General features: G+C 44.9%; 1 protein-coding gene across 2 annotated transcripts in view; it reads left to right on the top strand.

Annotated features, from left to right (window-relative positions):
* The window catches only part of LOC143018887 (uncharacterized), a 41,542-nt gene that overhangs the window by 2,491 nt on the left and 14,051 nt on the right, over nt 1-25,000 (top strand). The window contains exons 2-6 of one of the 2 annotated variants that reach the window (XM_076174449.1): nt 5,813-8,026; nt 10,857-10,988; nt 21,227-21,314; nt 23,969-24,089; nt 24,605-24,762. In XM_076174449.1, coding sequence (XP_076030564.1) covers nt 5,813-8,026; nt 10,857-10,988; nt 21,227-21,314; nt 23,969-24,089; nt 24,605-24,762 — 2,713 coding nt within the window. The remainder of the gene's footprint in view (nt 1-5,812; nt 8,027-10,856; nt 10,989-21,226; nt 21,315-23,968; nt 24,090-24,604; nt 24,763-25,000) is intronic. The other variant, XM_076174450.1, reaches the window with a different exon arrangement.

Below are 25,000 nucleotides of genomic sequence, written 5' to 3'. Positions count from 1 at the left end.
AAAAACCTATAGTGAGATTTATTCTAAGTTCATATAATTTTTAATTTAATTTTAATCTATCTTATTTTATTGAGAAATTCTTGCGTAGGATTTATTTTTATTCAATTTTATTTGATGCAATTCTATTTCTACTGATAAATTCCTGGGCATAATATCTTTTTATTTCATTTTTATATTATTTTCGTTTATTTGATCAAATGGAGAAGGCCAAGTACGGCTATGCGTTTCCATGACACTCTTCTCCCCACGTGGACTGATTGACGAATTGACGCAATGATGGATTGATTGAAGGTCCTTCGAATTGGTCAATCTGTGAGGTTTGTTGAACTGTCTCAGCTGGTTCAGAGATCTTACGTCCACTCAGGGGTCGCGGTCCCCGTCCTGAACCTGATTACGACCGATCCCGACCCCTTCTCGGGAATAGGGACGTAATAAAATCGTCTGGCGCTCCACAGAGGAAGAGCGAGACAGGGAGGCACTGGAACACCACTTCCTCTTCCTCTTCCTCCTCCTCATCTTCCTCCTGCTCCACTTCCTTTTCCTCCTCCTCCTCCTCCTCATCTTCCTCCTCCTCCTCCTCCTCCTCCTTCTCCTCCCCCTCCTCCTCATCATCATCTTCCTCCTCCTCCTCCTCATTCACTTTCTCCTTTTCGTCCTCATTTTCTTCATTTTCCTCCTTTTCCTCCTATATTTCTTCTATTCCTTCACTTTCTCCTTTTCCTCTTCCTCCTCATTTTCTTCATTTTCCTCCTCTCTTTCCTCCTCTTACCCCTCCTCCTCATTCACTTTCTCCTTTTTCTCCTCTTTCTCTTCCTCCTCATTTACTTTCTCCTTTTTCTCCTCCTCCTCCTCCCCCTCATTCACTTTCTCCTTTTCTACTCCTCCTGCACCTCCTCCTCCTCATCTTCTTCCTTTTCCTCCTCCTCATTCATTTTCTCATTTTCCTCCTTCGCCTCCTCCTCCGCCTCTCCCTTCTCATTGTTTTCCTCCTCTTCCTATTACCTCTCTTCTTTCTCCTCCTCCTCGTTCACTTTCTCCTTTTCCTCTTCCTCCTCTTCCTCCTCCATTTTTCATCCTCCTCCTCCTCCCACACTTCTCGATTTCTACACTTTTCTTCCTTCACCCCTTCTTCCCTTACAACCTCATCAATGTGTGTGTGTGTGTGTGTGTGTGTGTGTGTGTGTGTGTGTGTGTGTGTGTGTGTGTGTGTGTGTGCGCGTGCGTGCGTGTATGTATGTGAACGTGTGCGCGTGTACACATACGTGCGTGCTCATATGTGTACATGTACTCAAGCTATCCGCTTTCAACAATGCCAGACAATTTTATTCACCTGAAGAGATTCGGAGCCCGAGAGGGGTCCCGACCCGTCGGCGCATGGTTCAGGACCCGGGGGCGCTGAATCTGGACTGAATAGAGGAGTCAGACACTCAGTCACTCAAAGCATGAGACGTCATGTACGAAGGGGATTTCTTATTGAAGGAGTCTTCTGGAGTCCTAAGGACTCTCAGGACTCCTACGAGTCACCACATCTAACTCCTCTTCTTTGACTGAGCTTCAGCTCAAACTGAGACGCAGGCGAGAGCAAAACCAGACTTCCTGTTGCTGAATTGAAGTACAGTTTATTCTTTCTTACTTGAAATGCTGAGGAAGTACATGTAGAAGCATTTCAGTTGAGAGAGAAGTTCAAGCTCTACTTCAGTTGAGCAACAGGAAATCTGTCTAATTTGTGCTGCGTCGACTGCGTCGCCTGCGTCTCAGTTTCCGCTTAGGCTGTGGAGTTTTCTCCTTCCAAGGATTCCTTTCATGTCTTCCTATCGATATCTTTGCAGATAAACTCCTCCCACTTGCCGTTGGCTCCTCCCACTCTTCGTTAGCGCCTCCCACTCATTGTTGGCTCTTCTCCCTGGTCCTTGATTGGTGGATATTTTCCAGCAAAATGCGTTGAGTGGTGGGCTGGCGTTTGATCTTACCCTCGTTTGCTTGGCCACACCCCCCACTCTTATCCGGCAATGAAATGATGTCAGGAAGAAGGGCAGGGGGCGGAGCCAAAGTGTCAGGATGATTTGATTTTTGTGAGATCAGTTTTTAAGGCTAAACGGACAGAAGATGAGCCATGCGGTAGTCCAGTGGATACCTTGTCGAACTCATTAGCAGGTGGTCGTGAGTTCGATTCCCGGAACCAGCTGCGTGCTTCTTGCGTTGGTTCTCGACAGCGCCTTGCCGCAACTGACAGGGCTTTGCCCTACCAGAGGTTTCTCACTTCCCAACAGGGAGACAATCCCATCCGACGTCATTCTCGTAAGACCATCATAAGTAGGGCGATCACCCTCCCTGTCGCCAAGTGATTTTATTCAGCTTAGGGAAACACGCTCCCCGGACGAAGGAAAAGACTCGATCTTTGGGTCCGGGGGCTTTCGAAGTCCGGACGAAGGACCTGGGTTTCCGGGAAGAGGTTCTGCGTGGATTTCCCCCGAAGTTCTCGAACCGGCGGGCTTTCGATGTCGGAGCGCAGGTTGTGGAGAATGAGTGAGGGAGGGAGGGAGTGATGCAGGAGGAAAGATTTGCATTACGTCCAGAACTCTTCGAGAAACCCGTTTTGCTTGGAAGCGAATGACCTCACGAGTTCTTGGAATAAAAATAAAAAAAAAAAAAAAAAAAAAAAAAAGAGTTCAATATCTCCTCAGTCCGTAAGAGAGAGAGAGAAAGAGAGAAACTACAGCTCATGTTAGAAAAAGGTCTCTCCCCAGTCCGTGACCTATGACCTAGGCTGATGACGTCACAGGTCAGAGATTGACCTGATGACATCTTAGGGTCTTACTTTCGAAACCTAACATGTTGTTACTATTAGAAAGTAGATTCTGACTAAATTAATTGGCTGTACTCTTTCTAGATCTTTATGTACAAGCCATTAAACTAGAAAAAACAGATTAAAAAATCATAATTTCTGGTAAAGGGAGGGAAGGAGAGGGATGGAGTAAGCGGGTCGACGGAGTTGACTTGAATGGAGCTAAGGTTGAGGATTACCGAGTTCGTGTGAGTCTTTGAGATCATGATGAAGACAGACGCTCACTGAATGCTCCTCTTCCTCGAGGGTAATATCGCTAAGTGACAATTTTGAGGCTCAAGGGTGAGGTTGAAGAGGGACTTTATTGAGAAGCTCCTTGGGGGAGAATGGTAAGGGTTTGCAGCTTGCAAAATTTGGTCATCCCTGTCTCTCTTTCTCTCTTTCTCTCTCTCTCTCTCTCTCTCTCTCTCGATGTAAAGAGTCACGTGCAACTTGCACAAGATGTAGTTATTTCTCTCTCTCTCTCTCTCTCTCTCTCTCTCTCTCTCTCTCTCTCTCTCTCTCTCTCTCTCTCTTTCTCTCTCTCTCTCTCGTGACGTCATGTCGGTCGATGGTCATCCTAAGATGCTGATTGGCCAGGAAGACCCACACAAGCCTTATGACGTCATATCGTCCTTGGGGAGTCCAAATCATTCATTGGTTATCTCAAGGTGATGGAGACGATTGATATCATGTTGTTTGTTGGTGGTAAGCTCCTGATTGGCAGCTAAACGTTATGACGTCAAATCGTCGACTGATGAAGTTACGTTTCTTGATTGTAACGTTGAAACTGATGACGTCAAGTGGTCAGAAAACGTTTTTGTTTGTTCGATCAGAAACTTACTTTCCATAACAAGAAAACGTTGTCTCGATGAATCGAACGTTTCTATATGATTTCAAACGTAAAAATAAACAAATAAACGAATAAATACATAAACAGATAAACAAATAAATAGAAAATATATTGTTAGCGAGGTCGTATGTAAACACGTTTTTCTGTTGGTACTCCTGAGCGTGCCACGTTTCTTCTGTTGTCAGGCCTACCAACACCCAACCTGTACTTCTCGTTCTCTCTGCTCTGGCCTAAGAATTCCAACCTTTCACTTAGCTTTCTCCTTCGTTTATTTATGTCATGATAAGAGGCTGTTCTTGTCGTTTCTCTTTTTCTCTATTTCGCTCCCTCCCCCGTCTCTTTCTCTCTCTCTCTCTCTCTTCTCTCTTTTCCTTGCTTCTCTTTCATCCCACTCGCTTCTTTCTCACTCTCTCTTTTGTTATTCTATCTCCCTCTCTCCCTCTCTCGATCTATCGCTTTACCTCTCTCTCTCTCTCTCTCTCTCTCTCTCTCTCTCTCTCTCTCTCTCTCTCTCTCAGGAGCTGTGACTTCCTACTTGTTGGCCTTGAAGATACTTAAAAGGAGTTAATGAAAAGAGAATACATTTAATGCATATGAAGGTAAAAATAATGAATACGAATATGCACACACACACACACACACACACACACACACACACACACACACACACACACACACACACACACACACACACACACACACACACACACACACACACACACACACACACACACACACACACACACACACACACACACACACACACACACACACACACACACACACACACACACACACACACACACACACACGTACGCACACACATACAAATTACAATTGATTATAACAAATGCAATGGCAGGAGTGTCTGACGATATGTGGCATCACTGTTTGTTTACATTGCGATGTGGCATGGTCGGGTTTATTTACCTTTCGATATACACAATAACAGCCGCTGGCACTATTTCTTAAGTGGCAACCGGGATTAAAGCAACAAATAATTGGACATATTTGGGGCAAGGCCTCGCGCGGAAGTGTAGGCAACTGTACAACCCATGCTAGTATAGAAACATGACCCGCGTGCTACACGGCTGCTATAGAAATAGTTCTCGTTGTTGGAGTAATAGATCTATTTCTATATGAAATATAATAGTAATTACTAATATGTATACACACACACACACACACACACACACACACACACACACACGGCTCGGTGGCGGATTGGTAATGCGCTGGCCTCACAAGCCAGAGAACCGGGGTTCGATTCCCCGGTCGGGCGGAGATTATTTGGGTTTGTCTCCTTTCACGTGTAATCCCTGTTCACCTAGCAGTGAGTAGGTACGGGATGTTAGTCAAGGAGTTGTGATCTTGCTGTCCCGGTGTGTGGTGTGTGAGTGGTCTCAGACCTACCCAAAAATCGGCAAATAATGAGCTCTGAGCTCGCTGCCGTAGGGTGGTGTCTGGCTGTCTCGACAGAGGCTGCAGCAGATCCGAGGTGAATACACACACACACACACACACACACACACACACACACACACACACACACACACACACACACACACACACACACACACACTTTTTTGTAGAAATTAAATTGACTAAAAACACGTCATATACGCACTCTTGTATATCATGTGTCAACTTCATACATCCCCATAGTTACCACCATCTCTATCACTTAGTCAACTGAATAAAAATCTGGTGTGGGTCCCGACCGCTTGGCACTTCGTTCCAAGCAGGAACCGCCTCCCAGATGAATAAAGTTAATTAGCGTATGGCCAGAGCAAATGCTTAAGGTACACCGCAGTGTAGACTAAGTCGTTGTCTTCTCTAATTCGTAATTCTCTTCCCCCCCCTTCAGGTAGTTCTTCTCCTCCTTCAGGTAATTTTCTTTCCTCCTTCAGGTAGTTCTTCTTCCCCCTTTGAGGTAGTTCTCTTTCCTCCTTCAGGTAGTTCTTCTCCTACAGGTAGTTCCTCTTCCTCCTTCAGGCAGTTCCCTTTCCCTTTTCTGACAGTTCTCCTCAAGGTCCCTATCCCCCTTCAGGTAGTTCTTTTTCCCCTTCAGGTAGTTCCTCTTTCCCCTCGAACCTTCCTCAAGTGTCAGGAATTAACTGCATTACCTTCCGAAGGTGCACGCGACGCCGACGGAGAAAGAGGTCCGCCCTTAGTGGGGGCGGACGCCCTACGGGAGAGCCAAGAGTTCCTCTCGTTCCTCAGCTACGATCACGAAGAAGGCGACGACGGAGGAGGAGGAGGAGGAGGAGGAGGAGGAAAAAACCTCGATCTCTCGGATGAAGAACTTGACGTCCTCCTCGATGATTCGTTGGTCGTCGGTTTCCTCGGGGAGGACTTGACGGACGAGGATTTGGAGGAGCTTCTCAAGGATGAGGATGAGGATGATGAGGATGAGGGTTATTATGAAGGTGAGGACGACTTCGAGGATGAGGCGGATGGCTTCAGAGGCGGAGTGAATCCAATGGACAGCGAGGAGAACGGCTCTCGACCTTTCGGTTTCCGAAGAAGGACCTACTTCGAGGACGTGGACGAAGAAGACGAAGGTGATGGCGAAGTAGAGGAGGAGGAGGAGGAGGAAGAAGAGGAAGAAGAGGAAGAGGAGGAAGAAGAGGACGAGGACGAGGGAGAGGAAGGTCTGGATACTCCAGGGCGCTCCAAGAGATCTGTAGGTATTGTGTCCGCAGGAAGACCTTACACTTCAGGAGTGGCCAGCCCAAGGAGCAGCAGGCGAAGCAGCAGTAGCAGGCGAAGCAGCAGTAGCAGCAGTGGGCGCACCAGCAGTAGCAGCAGTGGGCGCACCAGCAGTCGGGGTCGCGACTTTCTCAGGAGGGTCATTTCCACGAGTCGCTCAAGGTCTAGCTCTTCCTCTTCCAGGAGCTCCAAGCCTACGGGGTCTTCGTCAAGTTCGTCCAGCTCTCCCTCAAGCAGCTCCTCCTCCAGCTCCTCCACCGGGTCCCGAGGAGCAGCCGTGGGAACGGCTACAGGAATCACGGGATCCGTGGCTTCGTCGTCGTCTTCTACAGGCAGTTCTTCGTACCCCCGCCAGCCTACGAGCACTGGAACCGGAGGCACTTCGTCGTCGACTTCTACAGGTAGTTCCCCGTATCCCCGTCAGCCTACGAGCACCGGATCTCAGCCTGCTGCCGGAACCCCCGTCCAACCTGCTCCCGGATACCCTACCGCTACTAAACCTGCTCTTGGTCAACCTGCTCCTGGGTACCCCGTTCAGCCTGCTCCCGGAACCCCCGTCCAACCTGCTCCCGGATACCCTACCGCTACTAAGCCTGCTCTTGGTCAACCTGCTCCTGGATACCCCGGCCAGCCTTCTCCCGGATACCCCGTCCAGCCTGCTCCCGGATACCCCGGTCAACCTTCTCCCGGATACCCTGGTCAACCATCTCCCGGATACCCTACCGGTACTAAACCCGCTCCCGGATACCCCGGCCAGCCTGCCCCCGGATACCCCGGCCAGCCTGCTCCCGGATACCCCGGTCAACCATCTCCCGGATACCCCGGTCAACCATCTCCCGGATACCCTACCGGTACTAAACCCGCTCCCGGATACCCCGGCCAGCCTGCCCCCGGATACCCCGGCCAGCCTGCTCCCGGATACCCTGGCCAGCCTGCTCCCGGTTACCCCGGTCAACCCGCTCCGGGATACCCCGGTCAACCCGCTCCAGGATACCCCACGGGTATCAAACCCGCTCCCGGATACCCCTCCGGATACCCCTCAGGATACCCCTCCGGTTATCCTAGCGGTTACCCGACGGGCGGAGGTTTCCATGGCGGTTACCCGACTGGCGGAGGCTTCCATGGCGGATACCCGATGGGGGTGGGGGGATCCGCCGTGTACCCGAAGAAGAAGAAGAACAAAGTGAAGGACCTGGTGAACAAGGCCGCTGTCGCTTACATCGCCCACAAGCAGAAGAAGAAGCTCAAGAAGAAGAATAAGTTCATCTCGCCCTCGTCCTTGGGCGGAGTGCCCTTTGGCCACTCCATGCACCACCACCGCCATGGAGGCGTAGGCCGCGGGCTGGGGCTGGGGCTGGGCCTCGGCGCTGGGGCCGTCGTCGGAGGCGTTGTGGGAGGTAAGGTCGTCGGGAAGGTGGCGAAGAACATCCTCGGGAAGTACGTCAAGTTCCAGATCGCGCGCTACGCCCTCAAGTTCGGCAAGGAGGCCGCCAAGGCTTACTTCTACTACAAGTTCGGAAGAGCGTTGGAGGATCACGTCCTGGACAAGTTCATCTACCGGTACCACCAGAGCCACACGCGGTCTTTCAGGAGGAAGACTATACACGGCAACTACACTGAGGTCGACATCACGCTAGGTACGGGGGTCAAGGACCACCTCGAGGTTCTCGTTCGAGGTCCACCTTGAGGCTTCGGTTCTCGAGACTCTGGTTCGAGGTCGACTTTAAGGCTCTGATTCGAGGTCGACTTCGGATATACAGTTCTCGAGACAACCTCAAGTCTGGTTTTCGAGGACAGCCTCGAGGCTCTTGTTCAAGGTCCATCTCAAAGCATCGTGGCTTGAATAAGACATGGACTATGGCTGAACTCCGCGGCTTTTAAGCATCGTGATAGAGCAACTATGGCAGAAAGACATAACTGCTATGTCTATGACTGAAAGACATACCGTGTATGGCTGCTAGACATTTTAAGACATAGTTACTATGAGCATCATGATTTCCTGGAGTATGGCTTAAAGAGGATGCTACGGTATCGTGAGACATAAGTATGGTTATGTCTAAATGGCTTGTGAGATATAAGTATGGCTACGTCTAAATGGCATGTTAAATAGCTTAAGAATGTGGCATGTGCACGCATACAGGCACACACACACACACACACACACACACACACACACACACACACACACACACACACACACACACACACATTACTCATAGATCGGCCTATATGAGAGTCCTGAGCTCTCATCCCGGAGGGTAATGACTGTCGATCACTAGTCCAGCACGTGATCTAAGACCATGATGAATCTCGCACGCACACACACACACACACACACACACACACACACACACACACACACACACACACACACACACACACACATTTCATAGATCTTGATAAAGTATAGAACACAGAAAACCATGCACCTGATGGGCCGGACCTCGGTCTGAAAAGCATCAATCCCGATCGCGACCCCTGATGGCCGTGGCATGTCCTCAAGGTGCACTGAGTCGCCTGTTTTGAGTCAGAATAATAACATTTAAGTATGCCACTTTTTAAGGCATGAATAGCATGAATTCTTGCATGGTCTTAGGGCGAGACGATGATGGAGGGGGAATGAGGGTCAAGTAGGACCTTGAGGGACATGTCGACATCTCCTCCAGCCTTGAGGCTGAGGCGGTCTTCCCCGGTCCCCCACTACCCTCATGTCTGTCCGCTCGTCCTCGAGTTGAGGTTTAGCTCATGTTACTTGGATGTCTGACGCTTTTTCCTCGAGCAGAAGGTGGAGGACATTCTTTCCAGAGGGACCCGAGTTCAAAGCTCGCGACGGACGGACTTGATTGTTTATATTATATCACTGTTACTTGAAGAAGCATCATTGTGCGAAACTAGTCAAGGAATAAACTCCTGTTCTACTTGTGTGTTTCCCTCTACTCCTCTTACAATATATATATATATATATATATATATATATATATATACATATTATTTGGATGATGGAGAACAGCAACACAGGGGAAGGCTCGGAACCCTAAACACTCTAACGTTTCGTTCGCGTAGAATTTCTTCAGAGAGTTCTACGCGAACGAAACGTTAGAGTGTTTAGGGTTCCGAGCCTTCCCCTGTGTTTATGTTCTCCATCATCCAAATAATTTGTCTAAAATAATTATCAATATATATATATATATTTATATATATATGTATATATATATATATATATATATATATATATATATAGTGTGTGTGTGTGTGTGTGTGTGTGTGTATGTGTAAGTGTATGTATGTATATGTGGGGGATGCCTACTTAGCCACATGGGTGAGCCTGGCACCATTTCCCCGCTTCTCATAATCATCTGTACTACAACTTCGTGCTCAAAAAAGTTGTTGCTCCATATACCAGCCCACTTATTGTCCTTCTCCAGTAGGACAATGGTGCAACGATGGGGAGTTGGGGGGGGGGAGTCAGGGGAGCAACGTCGGTGGATCGCGTGACGTCACGCTGACCCACTGGGTCTCCTTCGACATCTCCTCCTACTCTTCCTCCTCCTCCTTCTCCTCCTCCTCCTCTGTCCCTCACCCTCCCTTTCTTCTTCTTTGTCTTGATTTAATTTATTTTTCCTCCTCATCCTCATCCTTCTTTTCTTCTTCCTTTTCTTCTTCCTTCTCCTCTTTCTCCTCCTCCTCCTCCTCTTCCTTCCACTCTTTCTCCTCCTCTTCCTCCCCCCCTTACTCCCCATCCTCCTTCCCACGTTTCTTTTTTCTTCCTTCTTAGCCTTCTCGCATAACTAGAACACACTCTCTATGTCTTCTATCGCACATCAATGCATATATGCTTCCGCAAGCAAACACGCACCTATCCGGTCTCGCACATTTTCTACTTATTTGTCCATATATCTATTTATCTATTTTATCTAAATTAACCAATATTTCTAATATCGCATGCTTATTGATTTTATTTAATTCCACGGTTATGCCATTAGATAATGTATCCTAGACAATCTGCTAATGTATTTTCATGCCATTGGCCCCTCCCCTGTGGTTCAAGCTCCTCCCTCTTTTGTACTTGCTCCGCCCCCTTTTGCACGTGCTCCACCTTTTTTGCACTTGTTGCTCCCTTATTGCATTCACCTCACCTCCTTTTTTACTTGCTTTGTCCCATTTGGTTCTTGCTCATCCTTTTTGCACTTGATCCTCCCCCTTTTGTATTTACTCCGCCCCTTTTTAACCTGCCTCTCCCCTTTTTTCATTTGCTCCTCCCCCTTTGCACTTGCTCCGTCCCCTTTATGCACTTGCTCTGCCCCCTTTTGCACTTGCTCCTCCCTCCTTTTTCCACTTGCTCCTCCCCTTTTGCTCTTGCTCCTCCCCATTTTGCACTTGCTCCGCCCCATTTTGCACTTGCTCCACCCCCCCTTTTGCACATGCTCCTCCTACCAGCTGACCCCGTGCTATTTTCCTCCGCCTCAGTGCTGCCCAGTCACGTCTACGCAGGACAAACCGTAAGACAACAAACCATAGGACAATTCATATACCTTCCTCGGCCCAACCACAGGGACACCCGTCCGCAGGGAGTTTTCTTTCCCCAAAGGAAATACAAAGGTCAGTTAGTGGTCCTTTAGTGGTCCGCTAGTGTCGTGGAAAGTGTCCGTACAGTTTCTTGCAAGAGTCCCGTCTCATTAGTGACTTCATACAATGCAAAAATAAATTAATTTCATGAGCATTTCGTATATTCATTATATACAAGGTGGTACCATTTCCAAAGGGTATTTACTGTGTATGAATGCAAATACACACACACGCACACGCACACGCACACGCACACACACACACACACACACACACACACACACACACACACACACACACACACACACACACACACACACACACACATACATAGAGACACACATACATGTATAGATATATATTGCTCTGGAATGAAGGATATATTTGCATTGTTGATAGTCTGGCGTGGTCCAATATTTTTGTATTCCGTTGTACGTAGAAGTGTCCGTTAATGTTCGTTCATACATGACTTTCTCTCTTTCTCCCTCTCTCTCTCTCTCTCTCTCTCTCTCTCTCTTTCTCCCTCTCTCTCTCTCTCTCTCTCTCTCTCTCTCCCTCTGTCTCTCTTTCTGTCTATCTCTCTCTCTCGTGTGTGTGTGCGTCTTTGCTACTTTCCCTTGCTTTCTCCATGTGTGTGTGTGTGTGTGTGTGTGTGTGTGTGTGTGTGTGTGTGTGTGTGTGTGCGTGTGTGTGTGTGTGTGATTCACAACCATGGTCTTAGATCACGTGCAGGACCATCTATTACCCTCCCGGAGGAGAGCTCAGAACTCATACCTTCTCATCCGGGAAGGTAATAGCTGCCGATCACATGTCCAGCACTTGATCCGAGAGCGTACTGGTGACTAACACACACACGCGTGCACACACACACACACACACACACACACACACACACACACACACACACACACACACACACACACACACACACACACACACACACACACACACACACACACACACACACACACACACACACACATATCGCTGATTTGTTTCCCATGTCTGTTAATTTGTCTGTGCGTACATTCATCTGTCTGTCTGACATTAAGCTTGATAATTTCCTGTCTGTTTGCCTGGCTTTCTGTCTGTATCTGTCAGCTTGCTTGACCGTCTGTCTGTCTGATGCTTTCAAGGGCATCCATGAATTGAGCTCCTCTTAATTCACACACACACACACACACACACACACACACACACACACACACACACACACACACACACACACACACACACACACACACACACACACACACATTCATACACACACACACACACACATATATATATATATACACACATACACACACATATACACACATACACACACAGGTACATACACACACATGCATACAGCAGATACAAACACACACACACACATACACATATACATACACATGCATAAACACACACATACACATACATACACACACAGATACACACATACACATACACACGCACACATACACATTTATATACACACATATACACACATACACACATATATACACACATACACACACAGGTACATACACACATGCGTACATCAGATACACACACATACACACATACACATACACATGCATACACACATACACATACACACACATACACATACATACACACATACACATATACACACATACGCGCACACATACACGCACACACACACACAAACACACACACATCTCTTCTAGAGTATTGCTTCATACTGACAATTACTCAATTTACTTTACAAAGAAGAGCAGGAATGGACCTATTTTAAGTTATGACGTAAACGCAGACGTCACTGTAGTACAGTACACGAAGTGACTTGGACGGTGTACGTAGCAACAACGTCATCAGATATCCAGGCCGTGACATCACGTCATCGTCGTTGACGTCTTCCAGTGTGGTCCTATGACGTCATCATGTAAACAAAACACAGCTGTTGAATGTAAACAAATGGATCCAGCTGTCGTTCTATGAGTAAGAGGCCATGGGAAACGTGCCTCGCGTAGTAGTGAGACCAGGAAGAAGAGGAGGAGGAGGAGGAGGAGGAGGAAGAGGTGGGGCTAGTGATCAGAATAGACTACGTAGAAGCAAGGATGTGCAGACTAGGTTCGGACTGCGCAGAACGAGAGTGCGCAGAATGAATGGAATGTCTGAATTGATGGTACTGGATTGGTGGAAATTGATGGGAGTGTATGGGAGGAGGAGGAAGAAGAGGAGGAGGAGGAGAGAGAGAGAGAGAGAGAGAGAGAGAGAGAGAGAGAGAGAGAGAGAGAGAGAGGGAAGGGTGAGATTAGAAAAGAGAGGAAAATAATAGAAATAAAAGGAGAGGGATAGAGAAAGGAGAAAAGAAAAATAAATTAAAGGAAGTAGATTGTTAGATAAGGAGAGACATATCAGAAAGGAGAGGAAAGAAATAGAAAGAGAGAGGTAGGGATAAAGAAGGGGAAAAAGAGAAAGGAGATAAATAAAAGGAAGTAGAGTGAGATATAAAGAGAGAATGAGAGAGAGAGAGAGGACTGAGAATGATATTAAATAACATGTTATTACATATCAAGAATGAGAGCAAGAAAAAGAGTTCAACGTGGGGAGGGGGAGGGGGAGGGGGAGGGGGAGGTAGCAAGGGGGTGGGAGGTAACAAGGGGGGAGGGAGAGGGGAAGGGGGAGAGGGGGGAGTGGGAGAAACAATTCATCTTAATTCCTTGCGCCTCTTGCAGTCCAGACGTTTCTCGGTATTCCTCCTCCTCCTCCTCCTCCTCCTCCTCTTCCTCCTCCTCTTCCTCCTCCTCTTCCTCCTCCTCTTCCTCCTCCTCTTCCTCTTCTTCCTCTTCCTCCTATCTTTCCTCATTTTTTCCTTCCTCCTCCTCTTTCCCTTCCTCTTCCTCCTTTTCCTCTACCTCTTCCCCTCTCTCCTCCTCTCTATTCTCCTCCTCCTCATCTTCCTCTTTTCATCTTCCTCTTCCTCATCTTACTCTTCCTCCTCTCTCTACTTTCTACGATTTCCTCTCTGCGTATCCATCCTTTCCCTTCCTCTTCCTTCCCTTTCTCTTCCCTTTCCTTCCCTTTCTCTTCCCATTCTTGACCCTCCACTCTTCCTCTCCTCTAATTCTTCTTCCTCCCTTTCTTCCTTGCCTTGCCTTTCTTCCTTGCCTTCCCTTCCCTTTCCTCCTCGGAGATTGACGCCTCCATAGGGGAAGTCTTCCCTTTGGAGGGACAATAGATGGCACTCCCAGCAACTCTTCTGGGACCAACTCCTCCTTCCTCCTCCTACTCTTCTTCCTCTTCCTCTTTCCACCCTCCTCCTCCTCCTCCTCTTTAGTTTTGTATACCACTTTCGCCACCTTTCCTCTCGCTCTCATGTCTTCGTCTTCGCATTCTTCTGTTACTTTTTTTTTCAAGAACACCATTGCACCTAAGGGAGTATTTGAATTTTTGGTCAATGGGAGATTTAAGGAAGGAGAGTAGAAGAATGGCTGGCTAACTCTCTTATATGGGGGAAGAAGCCTCTGGTAGATAGGTAGATAGATACCATTATCCTGTCAATCCAAAAAGAACTGTCGCTCTCTATTTTTTCCTGAATCCATCGCTTGTATATATAAGGACTGCTATTCCATACGTCCCGAGAGTTGATGTCGGGAAGCTACAGGATCAGTTCCATGCAGTATGTGTGTGTGTATATGTATATATATATATATATATATATATATATATATATATATATATATATATAATATATAATATATATAATATACTGTATATATAATATTATATATTATATATATATATATATACATATATATATATATGTGTGTGTGTGTGTGTGTATATATATACATGTATATGCACACACATAAACACACACACACACACACACACACACACACACACACACACACACACACACACACACACATGAACTTGCGTGACACTTGCACCCTTCATAAGAACACTTGCGGCGCTACAGTCGAAAAAGGAGAGGGGTCGGGTAGGTGGGGGTTCCCTAGCAGCAGTCGGGCTATTTGCTGCTATTGGCTGCAATGAAATAATAAGCCACAGGCAATCAGAAGGTCCCGCCCGCCCGCTAACCAACCGGCCGGGGTGACGGGCCCGTCTGGGTCCAAGACTTTCAGGGCTTCAGTAGCCTTAGGCTTCAGTAGACTTAGGCTTCAGTAGTCTTAGTAGTTTCCTTGCAACATTTTCTCGAATCTATTTTGTTTTTAACAACTCTTGCAAATTACGGTTTAGCTGTTTATTTTTATTTTTTTTCTTCCTCTTGCTATTTTGTAAATTTTGCATCTTTTACTTCGTCTATGGGGTAGTCTAAGAATCAAGTTAAGACGAAAACATAAGCTGCTTAGGAATGTCGATCTACGGTAAAGGTGTCACACCAAAATTAATCGAAATTAGATTTATCTGCTTCTCTTACTTCAACCCTAACCTGACCTTACCTTAACCAAACCAAACAAAATCTAACCTAATGACACCTAACCTAACCCAGCCTAACCTAAAATGACCTAACCTGACCTAACTTAACCAAACCATGCAAAACCTTATGTAACCTAACATAACCAATATAACCTAACATAACCTGACTTGACCTAACCTAACTTGACATACCCAAACCAAGCCAAACCTAACTATTTCCTTTCTAATTCCTTGATCCCCTATTTCTCCTTGTTTTTGTTCTTCTCCTATTCCTCCTTCTCTTCGTCCTCTTCCAATTTCCACTCTTGTTCTCTTTCTCCTATCAGTTCTCGCTTCCTCGTCTATCTCCTCGTCCTCTTTTTCTTTCTACTCCTTTTCTTCCCAACTCTCTTCCTTATTCTACTCTTTTCTCGCTAATTGTTCTACTCTTCCTAATTCTCCTCTTCCTCTGCCTCTTCCTCTGCCTCTACATTCCATCTCCTCCTCTTTCAATCCTTCCTTGCCATACTCCTTCTTCCTCTTCTTCCATACCCTCTTCCTCCTCCTCCTCCTCCTCTTTCTCCTCCTCCTCCTGATTCTTTTCCGCCTCCAGTCATTCTACTTCTCTTCTTTCTTCTTTCCCATATCCTTTTTCGTCATTTTTTGGTAATATTGTGTATTCGCGTGTGTGTGTGTGTCCACGTGTGTACACATTTATGTGTACGTGTGTTCATGTGTTAGTGTGTGTGCATAACCACACACACACACACACACACACACACACACACACACACACACACACACACACACACACACACACACACACACAGATCCATATATATATATAGATATATATATATATATACTTTATTATATCTCTATATATATATATATACATACACACACACCCAGTAGATAAATATATATATATATATATATATATATATATATATATATATATATTAGGATAAGAACAACCTCCAACAGGCAATCGCCCTCGACCTTCGGCTGGACCTTGAGCTCGAGGCGAGATGTTGTGGCCTCAAGTGCCACTTCCCGTCCATTCTAGGGCTCCTCCTCTTCCCCCTCCTCCTCCTCCTCCTCGTCGTCGTCCTCCTCGTCCTCCTCCTCTTCCTCCTGACCTCTCTGTGTGTTCCCAGGGAGTGGACAAGCTTGAAATTCTCGGTACTGTGTGTGTGTGTGTGTGTGTGTGTGTGTGTGTGTGTGTGTGTGTGTGTGTGTGTGTGTGTGTGTGTGTGTGTGTTCTTTGGCGTATTTGTGAGACATAGAGGCATGTATATATTTTCTTTATTATGTTTGCGTGTATATGTACGCATATACGCACGTGTGTGTGTGCGTATATTAATGCAGGTGGACGCAGAAAAGGAGGAAGGGAGAGAGAGAGAGAGAGAGAGAGAGAGAGAGAGAGAGAGAGAGAGAGAGAGAGAGAGAGAGAGAGAGAGAGAGAGAGAGAGAGAGACTAGAACCGACACCAGACCTTGCATTAAATATTTTTTATTTTATTTTTACTTTATTTTACATTTATTTTTCCATCGTGACTGTTAAATGTCATTTGCCAAAGCTCTGATTCTGGCGATCAAGCCTTTCCCAGTTTATGAGCTGGAGGTCATTCATTGTCCTGCTCTCTCTCTCTATCTCTATTTCTCTCTCTCTATTTCTCTCTTTCTCTCTCTCTCTCTCTCTCTCTCTCTCTCTCTCTCTCTCTCTCTCTCTCTCTCTCTCTCTCTGTGCGTGCGTGTGTGTGTGTGTGTGTGTGTGCGTGTCTTTCTCTTTATCTCTCACAATCTCTCTCTTCCCCTCTCTCTGCCCCTCCCCCCCTCTCTCTCTCTCTCTCTCTCTCTCTCTCTCTCTCTCTCTCTCTCTCTCTCTCTCTCTCTCTCTCTCTCTCTCTCTCTCTCTCTCTCATTTGATCTATCTGTCTGTTATCTTTCCGTCTACCTACCTGTCTGTTTCTCTCTTTCTCTCTACGAGGTAGTCCATAAGGATAGAAACGCTGGGAATATACAGATCAGGATATCAACAACTCTCTCTCTTTCTCTCTCTCTCTCTGCCTAATTCTTATTAAAAACAGAAACTTATTTCTTCGTTATCTATCAATTTACACACACACACACACACACACACACACACACACACACACACACACACACACACACACACACACACACACACACACACACACACAGGTATAATGCTTTTCTAGCAGTGCGTTTGTTCATATACGTCATACGTCAATTGCGTCAGAATCCGATGTAAGGAACGTCGCAGTTGCGGTTGTGTACTTCGCCTCATCATCCCGCAAATGGAGTGACACAGTCCGCAGTGTTTCCGTCTGAGGGATCACCGATTTTTGTCCCGTTTCTATGAGGTTGATGTGTTATGTCGCTCGTTTTTATATTTATTTATTTGTTTGTTTATTTATTTATTTATTTATTCATATATTTATTTTTATTCATTTTTGAAGGGGGTAGGAGTTGTCAATTGTCCTTGAATTAATATTATTATCTTCATTTATTTATTCATTTATCTATTATTGATACTATTTTTGCGTACTTTTGTCTAACTCATCCGCAGTATTACCAATCATGAAAACTTCATTGTCCCTGAAATTCAGAATTTTCAGTCTTCCTGAAGCTCAGGATTTTTCCATAATTGGCGTCGATATGGCCTGAAGTTTTGCTTCAGTCCTCCGACATCAGCAGCTTCAGCGCTGAAAGTCTCATATTTTCGTCTGATTTTTGGTCCGTCTGTTACGCTCAGTTCTGAAGTTACGTCATAATTTTGCGTCAGTTTGTCCTGAAATTACGTTTTCGTCTCTGAAATTACGTTTTCGTCTGAAAGCATTTCAGCAGTGAAGTTACGGCTATGCCCTTCAGCTCCGACACTTTCAGTCCTGAAGTTGGTCTGACGAGTTATTCAGTGTACAATTCTGAAATCTTAAATCTATGTACTTTTTTTTTTCTTCTTTCAGTATTTTTTGGGTTCTTCAAACAGTCTGAGTTCCAGTATGTTCCTTATTTTCTTTATATATATATATATATATATATATATATATATACGTATGTACATATGTATGTATTTGTGCACCAAACCGAGCTTCCGTATTGTTCATGCATGTGCACTATGTTACATATATGTTGCATGATGAAATAATGATATGGTGATGACGTCATGATAATGACAACCATGATGCTATGCTAATGATATGTTATATGATAAATATGATAACTGTGTATAGTAATGATAATGATGATAATAATATGCTGCTGATGATGTGCTGATTATGATACTGAGGTGATAATGCTGGTGATAATAATGATCATGCTGTTGATATGCTGATATGATGTGATGAGTATGATGAATGTGCTATGATGATGATGATGATGATGATGATGATGATGATGACATAATGGCTGCCGCGCATGATCCAACATGCACATTTGATTTTATCTTATCTTAGTTAAGTTTACTTTAATCTAGTTTGGTTTATTAGTCCAAATTCTAAAGTTCGACGAACTTTTGAATGTGGCTGTACAATCGGCTACACCAGTGACGCAATATTCACACAGACAGTGGCGGTCATCAAAGGTCTGTTGCACAGACGGGGACATATCAATCTGGTACACCATAATGCATATAAATTTTGACATAACACACAGACGTATTACAATTATTAGTTATGATATACACAGTCAGTTGTCGAAACGTTGGAGTTATTCAAACGTTTTTGTAATTCAAACGTTTCAGTGATACAAATGTTTGAGTGGTTTAAACGTTTGAGTTGTCGAAACGTTTGAGTGATTTAAACGTTTAAGTTATTCAAACGTTTTTAGTGATTTAAACGTTTACTTCAAAGTAACACAATAAATAAATAAACGTCACTGAGTACTACAAGCATAGACAACATGTTAGAGTAGGTCAGTTTCTTATGTCCCCGAATTCTTTTGTAAAGGGAATAACGTTTCATTGATTATATTCATCAATGATTTGCAAAATCGTAATTTTGAGATGCTTGAACTATTTAACGACAGTTTTCCAATCATGTTTTGAGCCTCATAAACGGTTTGCCTATTCATACTTTGAGCTTCATGTATCATTTATCGACGATTTGCCAATCGTGTTTTTTGAGATTTATGAACCATTTATCGACCGTTTACCAAATAATTCTTTATATCTTCACGGACTATTTATCGACGGTCTACCAAATCGCAATTTTGAGATTCTTGGACTATTTATCGTTGGTTCGCCAAATAATGTTTTGAACTTCTTGGACTATGTATTGACGGTTTGCCAAATAATTCTTCGTATCTTCATCTACTGTTTATCGACGTTTTGCCAAATCGGGTTTTTCATATCCGCGGTTTACCAAATCGCGTTTTTTTTTATTTTTTTTTTATTTTTAGGTTTATGATCCATTTATCGACGGTTTGTCATTCTTCATATCTTCATCTACTATTTATCGACGTTTTGCCAAATCGGGTTTTTCATATCCGCGGTTTGCCAAATTGCGTTTTTTTTTTTTAGCTTTATGATCCATTTATCGACGGGTTGTCAAATTATTCTTCATATCTTCATCTACTATTTATCGACGTTTTGCCAAATCGGGTTTTTCATATCCGCGGTTTGCCAAATTGTGTTTTTTTTTTTAGGTTTATGATCCATTTATTGACGGTTTGCCAAATAACTCCTCATATCTTCATCTACTGTTTATCGACGTTTTGCCAAATCGGGTTTTTTCATATCCGCTGTTTGCCAAATTACGTTTTTTTTTTTTTTTTTTTTTTTTTTTTTTTAAGGTTTATGATCCATTTATCGACGGTTTGCCAAATAACTCTTCATATCTTCACCTACTATTTATCGACGTTTTGCCAAATCGGGTTTTTCATATCCGCGGTTTGCCAAATTGTGTTTTTTTTTTTTAGGTTTATGATCCATTTATCGACGGTTTGTCAAATTAATCTTCATATCTTCATCTACTATTTATCGACGTTTTGCCAAATCGGGTTTTTCATATCCGCGGTTTGCCAAATCGCGTTTTTTTTTTTTTTTAGGTTTATGATCCATTTATCTACGGTTTGTCAAATTATTCCTCAGCTTCATGGAATATTTATCGATGGTTTGCCAAATAATGTTTTGAGCTTCTTGGGCTGCTTATCGATGGTTCGCAAAACGACTTCCAGAGTAGACAGAAACCTCATTACCACGAGACACTGGATATATCTTGATGACCGAGACATTCTGAGCTTAGTTGCACACTGGTGTGGCCAGCTTGCTGTTGAGATTAGGACTGTGAATATGAACAAATGTCGCATTTGAATTCGTGTGATCTAACTTGGTCCCTCTTTCTCTTTCGCTCACCTCCACTTTCATGACGTCACTACCACCGCCGCCGCCTCCTCCACCACCTCTACCACCACCACACACCATCACCACTTCTACTCCCACCACCACCACCATCTTCACACCACCACAACTACCATTATTACCTAAACCTCAACTTCTCCGACACCTCTACACTATCTACAACACTTCACCACAACCTTCAACACTTCTTCAACACTTCACCACAACCTCCAACACTTCACCACAACCTTCAATACTTCTCCAACACTTCACCACTATCTCCAACACTCCAACACAACCTTCAACACTTCACCACTATCTCCAACACTTTAACTTTACCAAAACCTTCAACACTTCTCCAACACTTTACCACTATCTCCAACACTTCACCACAACCTTCAACACTTCTCCAACACTTCACCACTATCTCTAACACTTCACCACAACCCTCACCACTTCTCCAACACGTCTCCAACACTTCTCCAACACCACTATCTCCAACGCCACAACAGGAGAGGACTGCAACAGGCCATGCGAACCGGGCGATGAGCGCATTTGCAAGTTCAACTTCGAGGTTCATCACTACCAGACATTGTCTAGGTAAGTGCACTACCCGGAACGGACCCACCGTTGCTGTGGGTTTTTATCCGTACCGGCCCTATACATGTATTAAAGGTTTCATTAACGGACCCATCATCTCAGTGGGTTTATCCGTATCGGCCCTAGTTAAGTATTACGGATTTACTATCACTGGGTTTATCTGAACCGGCCCTACTTAAATATTACGTGTTTCATTAATGGACCCAGAATCTTAGTGGGTTTATCTGTACTGGCCCTAATGAGTGTCAAATGTACCCGCAATTGATTTGCGAAGTGGATTTTCCTGTACCGGGCCCAGTGCGTATTGCACGTGTTAGAAACGGACCCATAGTTAGATTGGGTTTATCTGTAACAGCCCTAAAACAGTATCTCGGGTTTCAATAAGTAATCCACGATGGGAACGGATTTTATCTGCACCGGCCCCAAGTCAGCGACACAGGTACCGAGAAGTGCCCTATTACAAAAATGGGTGTATGTGTACTGGCCTAAACAAGTATTATCTGTAACTCTCCCACCCACGAATACCACCCATTGCTCCTCCATGGAGGTGGTGGGGGAAAGGGAGAGGGGGAGGTGAGGAGTGCCAGGTGATGTGCCCCCCTCCCCCTCCCCCCAGTGTCACTTCCCTCTTACGTCACGCGTGACGTCATATCCAGTTTGATGCGGCGGTCTTTGAGCCAAAGAGAATTGGTCATCATCGTTCTTCCTCCTCCTCTTCCTCCTCCTCCTCTTCTACCTCCTCCTCTCTACCTCCGTCTCCTCTTCCACCTCCTCCTTTTCCTTCTCTACCTCCTCCTCCCCATCCTTCTCCCCTCCTCCTACTCCTCATCTTTCTCATCTTCCTCTTTTTCCTCCCCCTTTCTCCCCCTCCCGGGGATTTCGTAGTTTTAAGTGTTTCAATATGTTTGACTACTTCTACCTTACTAATGCTAATTTTTCCCTCCGATTCTATCATGACATCTTCGTCGTTTTTAATTGGGTCTGTCCTTTTCTTATTTTTTTGTCCTGTAGAGATGAAAGAAGCCCTTTGGGTTGGATCTTGCTTGTCTGGCAACCTTAATTTCGTAGTTACGTTTCGTGTTCTTTTTAACCAGTCTTGCCTCTGCATTAGACTATCTCCCACTTTTGCGTTTCTTGTTAGGTGCTCCTTATTAGTTAAAAGTAAATCCAGGGTATTCTCTCCCCTCTTAAGCGGCCCATACACGATCAATTATATTGCGCAATTTCATTGTCAATACTCTGAATTGACAATTAAATTGACCGTGTATGGGCGATATATCGTCCATACACGGTCAATTTAATTGTCAATTCAGAGTATTGACTATGAAATTGCGCAAAATAATTGATCGTGCATGGGCCGCATTAGGATCGAATTTGTTTTAGGAAATTATCCTGTACCACATCTAAGAAATTTTGCGCTTCCTGATCTAAAATTTCCCGGTCAACGTTTCTGTAATTGAAATCTCCCATGATCACAAAATTTTTGCACTGGGGCGTCTTGCGAATTTCATGAATCAGGAGATCAGTCTGCTCAATGCTGAGGTTAGGAGGTCTATATAGGACGCCAACAATAAGTTTCTTATTCTTGCCTATGATCTTCACCCAAATAGATTCCGTACTTTCCTTTTCCTTAATCAAATTGTTGATAACATAATTAGTTGTATTTTTATGAAAAGTGCAACTCCTCCACTCATGGCTACTGTCCTTGTAAAAAAAGCTTATATCCTTCTATCTTGATTTCTGGGAGGAAATGTCTATTAGCCATGTTGATCTATGATTCAGTAATAGCTATAATATAAAATATCTTTACGCATGATCTAACTCTCACCAAATCAATTTCATTCATTACGCTTCTGTTATTTGTATAGTAAACCTTTAGTGTATCCTCCCTCCATCTGATTAGGCGATTCTTTTCACAGTCCCTCTCTGAGCTGTTTCTATTGCCTAAACTCTATTCCGATACTCACCCCCCCTCCCCCGACTCCCACGTAATCTACCAGAAATAACCCTGCAGGAAGCCTACTTCTCGCTCAAGGAATTCAGCAAGTAGCCGAAATATTTTGGATGACAAGTTCACCTCGTCCCTTGTATATAGATGATTCACCCTTGACACCCTAAATGATCGCATTTTCCTCTTGTCCACCTTCGACAGCCTAACTGATCACCTTGTCCACCCTTTACACCCTAACTGATCACATTGTCCACCCTTTACACCCTAAATGATCACATTGTCCACCCTTTACACCCTAACTGATCACATTGTCCACCCTTTACACCCTAACTGATCACATTGTCCACCCTTTACACCCTAACTGATCACATTGTCCACCCTTTACACCCTAAATGATCACATTGTCCACCCTTTACACCCTAAATGATCACATTGTTCCCCTCTCGTTGTCCACCCTTGGCACCCTGATTACTATATCCTGTTGTCCAGAATTTGTCACTCTTAACTGATCACATTGTGGTTTTCTTACCACCCTTGGCACGCTAATCAGATTGCCTTACTCTTGCTCACACTTTACCACTCTCTGATCACAATATGCTCTTCTTTCCACCCTTGGCACCCTAATCACATTGCCCTACTCTTGTCCACCCTTTGTCACTCTCAACTGATCACAGTGTGCTCTTCTTGTCACCTCACACCACAGGGCCTGCTACGACTGTCCCAAAAACGTCACAGACTGCGACAGACCAGACTGCATCGCTGGCGATGGTCTGACAAGAACTATCATGGTCGTCAACAAGCAGATGCCTGGACCAGCCATCAGGGTGAGTATGGGGGGTGGTATGGTGTTTATGGAGCATAAGAAATGTGTTAAGAATGTCTTGGTTGTGGTGGATACATGCATGTGTGAAAGGGAATATTGGATATATGGGTGGTATGGTGGTATGATAGGGTGTATGACATTTAATGGGCGTTGGAAAGGAGTTGTGGAGGTATGGGGTGGTGGTGGATACCAATGGGATGTGTGGAAATGAGTTTTGGATATGTGAGTGGTATGGTAGGAGGGTATGGTAGGGTGGTATGATATGGGGGTATGACGCGTATGAAGCATTAAGAATGCGTTGAAGAGATCTGGGTGGTTGGAGAAAAAGAATGATTAATATAAGAAAAACCTTTTGATTTATGATTTGCTGTTGCGCCCTGCCCCTTCTCATCGATGAAAATGTTCTTTGTTCGTGATTATTTTAGGGAACAGGATTAAGTGTTCTGTCTGAACAAGTTGTCACTAACACTTGACCTCCCCCTTACTTCCTCACTAATACTCGAGATCCTCCTTCAGGTGTGTAAGGGTGATCGTATCGTGGTGGATGTGAAGAACAGCCTCAATTCTGGAGGAGTGACCCTCCACTGGCATGGACTCAACATGCGCCGCTCTCCCTACATGGACGGCACGCCCTCGATCACCCAATGTAACATCCATCCTCACACCACCTTCAGGTAGGTCCTCTCGGAAGATAAAGAGGGGAATGTCAGTTGAGCAGGGAAGGGAGAAGGCAAGAGATAGATGTGAGTGGAGAATGGTTGTAAATGAAAATATAAATTGACGTGGCCTGTAGGGATATCTACTCGTCTTCTCTATTTTCGCATGAAGGGACGATTAGGGAGGGTAGCCGTGTAAATGAAGCTGCGGGGCCCTGCTGTGGCTGTGCTGTGCCTTGCTGCATTGCTTCTAACC

Source organism: Oratosquilla oratoria, chromosome 36 (assembly GCF_046742065.1).
Source record: "Oratosquilla oratoria isolate Oo_2021 chromosome 36, ASM4674206v1, whole genome shotgun sequence".
Lineage (NCBI taxonomy): Eukaryota > Metazoa > Arthropoda > Malacostraca > Stomatopoda > Squillidae > Oratosquilla > Oratosquilla oratoria.
The sequence above is the reverse complement of the archived record's forward strand: the minus strand, read 5'-3'. Positions and strand labels throughout refer to the sequence as shown.